At 41.5% G+C, this 9,004-nt stretch overlaps 1 protein-coding gene across 1 annotated transcript in view; it reads right to left on the reverse strand.

Annotated features, from left to right (window-relative positions):
• Positions 1-8,476, reverse strand: part of ngef (neuronal guanine nucleotide exchange factor) — a 33,153-nt gene extending 24,677 nt beyond the window's left edge. Inside the window, exons 1-3 of the mRNA XM_088611445.1 lie at positions 8,276-8,476; positions 7,570-7,843; positions 366-480 (exon numbers count right to left, since the gene is read on the reverse strand). Coding sequence (XP_088467571.1) covers positions 366-480; positions 7,570-7,783 — 329 coding nt within the window. The 5' untranslated portion in view covers positions 7,784-7,843; positions 8,276-8,476. The remainder of the gene's footprint in view (positions 1-365; positions 481-7,569; positions 7,844-8,275) is intronic.
• Positions 8,477-9,004: the final 528 nt, after the last annotated feature.

Genomic DNA, 9,004 nt, shown 5'->3' on the forward strand with positions numbered 1-9,004 from the left:
AAATTGTGTGTATGCCCTGCAAAAGACTGCCATCCTCTCCAGGGTCTACCCTGTCTTGTGCCAGTTGCTTGCCCGGGATAGGCTCTGGCTCCCCCGTGACCCTGAATTGCATAAAGCAATTAGACAATGGGTAGATGGATGGAAATTGTGTCAGTGGATTTTCAAGTAGCTCAGCTTCCTTTGCTTTCCTGGCTCATGAATAAACAATGCTGTAGCAAACTTTCCCTAGAAACATCTAAGTAAAGTGAAGAGTAGGGGAAGTATTGTCTTATGCTGAATGTGCGATTTGCTGTAAAATGGAGTGGAGAACATAGCAAAGGATTTAGTGAGACTTGCTACCCCAGGACACGTGGGTCAGCACTCACCCTGGAGTCCGGGGAGAGGGAGGAGGATTTACGATAACTCGGGGCTTCATGGGACAGCTGCTTCCTGTGTTGTTGCTGGAGGGAGAGTCTGTGACTGTTTTCACTTGTGCGTCATCTGAAACAGAAGGACGATTTTGAGAGGTTAAAGGCTTAGACGTATAAAGACTATAAGAAAAGGTCACGAAGAAATATAGGGCATTTAGCCCATCCAGCCCATTCACTAACGACAACAAGAACTGAACGCTTTGAATACTTGCTGACAAAAGTTTGGCTTAACCCACTTGATTAAGGGGTAGCTTCCTTACTGTAGGACAAGGAGACTCAAACCTGCAACAGAATGAATGAACCAAGGGGCAGCTACAAGGTAGAGATGGGGCAGAGAAGGGAAACTCGAGACGAGTGTACAGAGAGATGTTTGAGTTCGGTATATGAAGCTAGTGTCTTATATCTGGCAATTAAGAACAGCTGCGTGAAATTGACTTGTCCTTATTACCACTCTTCTACTTCAGTTGAATTGATCCAATAATCTCATGCAAGCATTTCTTGAAGGAAGTGAGGCTTCAACAACACTGCTTGGCCTTTTGATTCAGACTCTCACAACTCCCAGAAGAAGTGCCTCCTGCTATCAGATTTCAATTCAGCAATTTTATGTTACACTAGGTGTTGGCACTGGAAAACCAGGGAAAGTGGTTTTATTTTCAGCAAATCTGTAACTATTTTAGTGAAGTTCAGATGCAGGATCAAGTTCATAATATTTAAGTTTGTGAACAAGCAGCAAGTGTGTTTTTAAAGTCCTCAAATGGCATGAAGTAAATGTGCCGAATGTCTAAACTTGTCTGCCGCACACCTGGCTCAGTGCTTTGCTGATCAGCACTGTTTTTCTTTGACTTCCAGGAACCATGTTGACTTGCATACCATCCTCCCCATTAGTGTGATAACCTTGATGGCAGAGCCTCTGTTCATGCCACCTGACAAGCATTTCCAGTTCTTCAGTGTTGTGTAAATGGAAGCCTGAGTCACAGCAGGCATTCCTGGCATTCCTGGACCTGGCTTTCTAAACACAAGGCAGAAGCACAACATTCCTATTCCTCCAGACACATAGTGTCAGAGCAGCTCTCTGTCGCCAGAGCAAGGATTTTAAGAAAGGTGCACGCTGACAGGCAAGACCCGAGAGTCGTCCTGAGAGACACTACACCGGAGTCCGGAGTCACTTTTCCATAAGGGAGCAGTCTCTCTGGAGACACTGCCAAAAACCACTCTCCATTTTATTTATAGGGGTAACTGTCATGTTTTGTTATCATATGCATCCCTAATTTCAATATAATAATTATGGAAATAATTATACATGGCATGGAAAAAAAGTGCCTACTGAGTTCACATTAAAAGCATTTGAAGTACTGTACATATTTACACATGTATTCTGCTTCTCACATATTATCAAAAAATCATTGAAAAAGTTAACAGTAATAATAATTTGGGAGTGTTACGAATAAATGCCAGGCTCAAGTACATAATCTTGATTTACCCTAACCTGTCAGAAAATCCTACGATGCACGCTGTATGTAACAGCAGGGAGTTCCACAGAAAATATTTTCATGCCTAACCATTTACTTTTTACATTACTGGGCACAGGCGATTTGTATACCCTTTGCTGTACTTTTTCAGTTTCATGTGCTAGCCAGTGCTGTTGAAAGGTGCCATAGCGCCTTGCAGAGAGAGAATCTTGGGCAGAGGATGGAGCTGCTTGCTCGTCTTCTCTGTAATACACCAAGAGCGAATGTCCCAAGGCTGAGTCGACACCGACGTACAATACCACTGTGCAGTTGTGTGTGCTGCCCGATACAAGGAATTGCAAAACAACGAAAGCGGCTGCTTGCCCTTGTTTCACTCGTCACCCTGCATGGAGGTCCCGTCTCTCTTGTCCCGTGGCCAGGGGGCTAGCCCTCAGCCAGATGGGTTCGGAGTCTACTATGATGTAACACTCACTAGACATTTTTTCAACACTTTTCATTCTTGGGTGCTGTCATTCCTCGTGAAGATACATTGTTTTCACTGAGTGCGGAGTCTCCTAATTTTGAGAAGGCTGTAAATTACAGTGATTCAAGATGGGGTTCCAAGACATAGTCTAGCACGAACGTTCGTTCTCTGTTTGCACCTATTTCATAAGAACTGATCTCACGACTATGGTACCTACAGTGTGGTACTGTACATCTTCCGAATTTATTTTTAAAGGGGGGAAGTTATTCAAGGGTTTATGGCTATGTGCAATTCATCAATCAGAGTGACACTACCCTGAGTCTTTGGGTATTCTTTTACATGAATAAGAAGAATTGCTACTATATCCAGAGAAGCCAACACATTTAACGTGCAAGCTGAAGTACCAACAAACATCCTGGGTGTACAGCTTCCCTAAGAAAACATGCAGGCAGCCTTCAACCCTGTAGCACATAGTAGTCATCCAAAGTGTTATATCTGGATGTTATGTAAAGCATAGATAATATAGGAAATAATCAGATCATATTTTTAGAAGAGTTAGTACTACTTTAGAACCCCTTAAAACTAAGCATTAGATGTCCAAGGCCCTTTTCTTTAATTCGCAAGATTTTTATTTTTGCATTTCTCTTTTAACAAAACATGGCTCTAATCAAATAGTCCAGACTTTTCACCTAGTGAACTTTATCCCAGCAGTTCTCTAGAAATGCAGACATTGTTTTATTCACAATGATCCAATAATAATAATAATAATAATAATAATAATAATAATAATAATAATAATAATAAAAGCACAAAAAAGGACTTTACAAGTCAATCAGAAACTTTGTTTTCTGGGTTACATGAAGCCTAATTGCTCTCAGGCCCCACTGAGTTTATTCTTATATGAGCCAGCTGAGTCGACAGCTGCAAAAAAGTAAAGTGTTGTGAAACCTACAGTATTAGGTGTACAATCTGTTCCATGTGTTGTAATGTTTCTACCTTTCTTTTCACAGCTATAGAACTCAATCTGTAGAGGAAGAAGAAGGTAGTCCTAAGTACAGTACAAGGTGCAGATGGTATAATCAATAATTATTTCTGTCACCATTTCCGCATATATGAAGCTGCACAGTAAGGACAGAGAGAACAGGGGCAGTAGCCATGTTCACACGTACGTCCTTCTGCTGGGTTTTTATTACATGCAATTTCAGGCAGCTTTTTGCAGATTATCTGACCTTGTACAGTTACAAGCAGGCAACTGTGTAATCTAGAGTAATTTCAATGTTTAATATGAACTTTTATTATTAATTTATATTGCTGATAATGTATTTTTTTGTAACTCTCTCATATTCCCCACACATGTCTCTGTTTGCCTGAATCCCATTGATTAATCTACCAGAGTTATTCTTTTTTTAAATTTCCCCCTTAGTTGAACCGGTGGAGCAGTTTCTCACTCCTCCAGCTGATATGCTGTGCACAAATCACCCAGCTGGGTGACTTCATCAGCTGAGGATGAAGTGTGTTTCCTCCTATATACAGTATGAAGCACTTTGGGACCATTAGGCTTGAAAAATGCAATTCCATCCATTTTCTAACCTCCTTATTCAATACTGGGTCATTGGGGAGCTGGAGCCTATCCCAGCAAGCAATGGGTATCCGATAGAGGATACACTCTGTCCAGCTCTGTCTACAGGCCTTTGTAGACACACACACTCGCACCAGGACCAGCAGCTAACTAACTTACCAGTATGTTTTTAGACTGTGGGAAAACCAGAGCTCCTGGTGGAAACCCACATGAACATGGGGAGAACATACAAAATCCAGACAGATAGCACCCCAGGTCTGGAATTACACCCAGGGCCCCAGAGCTGCAAGGCAGTAATTATAACTACTGTGCCACCATGCCTCCCATCAATGACAATAATTAGGATTATTATTTTTAACTGAACTCCAAAGATGAGCAGACTTCTTTTGTTCCTAGATGTGCAAGGTGTATGTGGGGCAACAACACAATGATTTTTGTTTTAACAGCTTTGATGTGTGAACTGAGGAGGTGTGGCAAATCAAGGAAGGTTATGAATGGCAGATGTGAAAAGCAGTTGTTAAACTGGTCATGTCACTGGATCTTTAAAGTCGGCACTATTTTGATTTCTCTCTTGAAAGACAACACCTGTTGCCATGCAATGTCCCCTTTTTCTATGTTGGGTGACTGGTTTAGAATATCTGGTCCAGTGAAAAGAGTCCAGAAGCTCACTACACTACTAATGTGTCACCCAATTTAGCAAGCGCTACCCTAGCTTCACCTTGCTTAGCTTCTGATGTTGGACAGGGTTCAGTGAGGTAGAGCTCCACCTAACACGTACAAAGCTATGTAACCTTTATGAAGCTACATTTACTACAAAGCTGTGACTCGTAAGGCAAATATCACAGACAAAAAAAAACAGCAATATGCAATAGAAACTATTTAAAATAACTAAAGACCCCTTTGTCTCAAAACAACATGCACACTAATAATATGTAACCATTATTGTTTTCATTAACCCATGTAAATCAACTACATCTCTGTTATATTTCTTACATATATTTAAGGTCCTTCTCATGGGCAATGGGACAATTCTTGAGCTTAAATGGAAGTTATTAAATGAAGTTCAGGAGGGATAACATGTCAATGTCAACACATGTCAATCTCACCCAGCTGTTCCTGATCACCATCATTACAGACATTTGCTAAATACCGTCCACCGTATATCGAACACAAACACATCCCTTCGTATTCGACTCAAGCTTTCCTCCTCCACTCCTTTTCCAGCTCGCAGCTTCTCCTTTGGCTAACTCCTCTCCGAATGGGGTTTGATCTCATCCCGTGGTCAGGAGGCTGCCTATTAGCAGACAGGCTAAACCAAACCTTTCCAACCTAAAATAATTCAAACATTCTCAAAGCATCTAATTCCTCAATGCTGTCCCCGGTGAAATACTCTCTTTCATATAAGGGGAATACTGTACCTTTCCTACAAAACAGAGTTGGTCTTGTGCTTCAGATGGATTCAATTATGACAAAGAGTGAGATTGTGATTCTCAAAGGTACGTAAAGTCCCAAGGAGAAACCAACAAGTCGTGAGGTTTGCAGTCATTTTTGTGGGTATCGTTTCAGCCATAATTATCCTAATTACTTCTTACTCTGCGAAGAGAAATGAAGAAAAGATACAAAAAAAGAAAAGAAGAGGCAGCTCTTGATCTGCCAACCGCATGAGTTTATGTTAGTTTTTCTGTAAGCTTTTATTCAAGGGCTGAGTTGAGGAAGCACGTGGCCTGTCACTCGAACAGCTCTGAGATAGCCTAAGGAGTTCATTGTTACAACACAATCTGAAATATGGGTATTTAAATGGGTGGCAAGTTGGCACATTATTCAATTCAATTCCAAATACCTGATTCATCCCCAAGGTGGTCAATTTAAGCAGCAGGCAGTGCAACAAACAACACATTCCAAATACAACTGGTAAAAACAATGGTGTCATGGTATAGCACTGCTGCTTTGCATCACTGGGACTCTGCTTTCAATTCCAGACCTGGGCTGCTATCTGCCTGGATTTGGTATGTTCTTCCGGTGTTTGTGTGGGTTTTTCCAGGTGCTTAGTTTTCTCCCACACCCCAGAGACATGCTGGTAGGTTAACAGGCTTCTGGGAAAACTGGCCCTGGTGTGAGTGTTTGTGTGTGTCTCTGTGCCCTGCGATGGACTGGCGCCCGTCCAGGGTGTATCCTGCATTATGCCTGTTGTTCTCCCGGGACTTTGAATTGGAAGCAGCAGTGATTACAGTAGCAGTTAGAAAACAAATGGATGGATATTTAAAAGTTTCTTCTTATTAAAAGCAAATGCCTTGGTATAAAGGGATGCATGCATGTTTATCATGATTTTTTTTTTTCAGGATTCATCAGAACTCACAGCTATTTGTTCTTCTCCTGAGCCTTATCCAGCCCTAGTTAGAATAGTACCTAACTAACTCCATTGTCCAGTGTCTGACTCCAGCTGCTCCCAGAAATGCCAACTCACTACACGCCAACAGTCAAACAGTATGTCTTTGTGAGGTGGAGGTAACCGAAAATACAGAGTGAACCAATGAGAGCATGGAGAGACCATGCAGACTCCACACACAAGGTACCCCCGTCTAACTGAACCCAAGACCATATTATGGTAACACACGAGAACTAATATCATGCCACTGAGCTGCTGTTCAAGGCTCCGAATTGTTCAATGCAAAATATAATTTTCATACTGTATACATTTATATCATAAATACCTTTATGTATTTGTATACATAATTATAAAGTTATTTTTTCATGAATTGCCAATGCTGCTGTAAAGGGCAACTGATTACCACAGAACAGATAGTGGAGGCAGTCGTGTAACCTGTTGAACCTGGTGCTTTCAAAGAGATCTACACTGGTAATAATGTACAGAAAGCATTCTGGAGTTTGTGGGTGATTTTTTGTTCAATCAGCTTCAAAGTTTCAAATATCCTCATCTGCAGTAGATGAAATACAGTAGCTTGTGATTCATCAGTGAACTGGTTTTCAATATTAGATTCATACACAATGAAGGACACTGCAGACGATCTCTCAGTATTAAGCACATACAGTATTTCTATGAGAACCTTCTGTTTAATCAGAGATAATGATTGCTGTGTGTTTCTGGTGAGGTTACTATTGCTTCTAAAAAGCCACCAACCTCACTTCTCCAGAGAAGTTACAGCTTTTGTTATAGTATCTCAGCCTGATACGAAGCAAACACTTCTCTGGTGTCCTTGGCCTCCATGTTACAGCAAAATGCCACAAAGCAGTGATTGGAGGGAACTAGGACTCTGACACTGGGGTGTCAGGCTGAAATTACAATACTGCTTTCATAAAAAACGAATTTCATACAGAATGTATAGCTTTCAAAGAAATAAATAGGCCCCTCATTCTTTTCTTCCTTGGTCACAGGTTTTGGAAGTATAACTTCATGTGCCTAAATATACAAAATGAGATACAATTGCTTCTTACATTGGCTTAAAAAACAGCCTTTTTAATGTAATGTATGGGATTACTTAACCATAGTTCTCTTAGTGTAACTGTCTTTGTTTGAAACCAGATAGCTTTTCTATGTTGGGTTCACCCAACTTGTTCTCTAGTTCTCTTAGAATCAGAACTAAATACTTTTTCTCCATGCTGACATGAAAAGAAAATGGTCATTCTCACTTTCGGGAGGCTGGTCTCCTGATCCCGCTTGTCCCCTGGCCCGCCTCTTCCTCCTCATTGAGCTGTAGAACCTGGAATTCCTGCGGATTGGTATTCTGTTCCCCGTCACATGATCAGATTCATCCTCGTCGTCCTCTTCCTGTGTTTGTCCAGCTGAGGACTGCCTGTCTGGGGCGTCCTGGGACTTGTTCCACTTCGACAACAGCACGTTCATGGCGAAGCTGGCGTCTCTATAGGCATTTCACGAGATGGAAAGCATTCTTCTTTACCTGGGCTTCAGGAACAGGAAAATACGTCTCCATTAAAAAACCTGTGCTGTATCCGCCGTGTTACATCCACAGAATTGAACGGAACTGCTGCTTTGATCCAACAAAATTCCCAGTCATGCATATCACATTCTTACTAAGCACCTGCATTCAGCAGTACACCGGCTGTTTTCTTTGTAAGCGAATCGTCCTGTCTCCACCCGCGACAAACACAACTCTAGGAAGGCGCAGGTGGTGTTGTTAGCAACCTCAGGTACCTGCGTAACAGGCAGTCACACTTGGACTAATAATTATAGTATCTGTTTACACGGACACACCACCCTATTTATCAGCGTCAAGACATTCCGATTCGTCTTGGGAGTTATAGTTTCACTGCACTTCCTTAATGTCTTAAAATAACAAAAACAGCGCGCGTACACACACAAAAAAAATGAACTCACCTTTGCTAATGGATACTTCATTATCTTACAGAGCACCAGACTTGTAAGGTTCCAGTCCCAGGGAAGATTTGGATATCACAGTGAATGCTCCTCACAGCACTCTGAGTTTCAGGACAAACCATCGAAAGTTGGGCCGGACCCTTATCTTTTGTCAGGTGATGATCAAAGTTCACCTTCCACAGGGCTCTTTTCTTTATTACACAAATCAGGAACCAGCGGGGGAGAATAAACCAGTTTCTCTGAATGCCATGAATACTCTTTTCCCTTAGAGGCTGTAGAGGCAGAAATCTTGCTCTAAAGGGAAGTTCTTTTGGAAGAAGAGGGGAAAGTACAAGCTGGCCCGACATAATATTTCCTCCTGACTCAGAAGTAACAATTCAAGACCTCGTCTGTAGTATGTTTGTTATTGTACATGTAGGTTATTGATTACATTTAACAACCTCTTCGACAGAGCAGATATTACATCTCTAGATGAGCTGAATTATTTTATCAGATCCTGCTTTTAGGTGCAATGAAGTGAAGACTGTAGATCGCTTCTCTATGTTTTGTCTGTTTTTGACGTACAGCAACAAGCCAAGCAGGCACATCCAAAAAGACATTAGCGACACAAAGAGACATTTGTTTGTTAATTGCTCTGCTTTGAGATGAAAGAGTAGGAGCCTCTGCACTGTCTGGTTCATAAGGAAGGGCCATAGATGTGTCACTGAGAAAGTTAATAATTTGTTTAAG

The sequence above is a fragment of the Lepisosteus platostomus genome, chromosome 2 (assembly GCF_059453375.1).
Source record: "Lepisosteus platostomus isolate fLepPlt1 chromosome 2, fLepPlt1.hap1, whole genome shotgun sequence".
Lineage (NCBI taxonomy): Eukaryota > Metazoa > Chordata > Actinopteri > Semionotiformes > Lepisosteidae > Lepisosteus > Lepisosteus platostomus.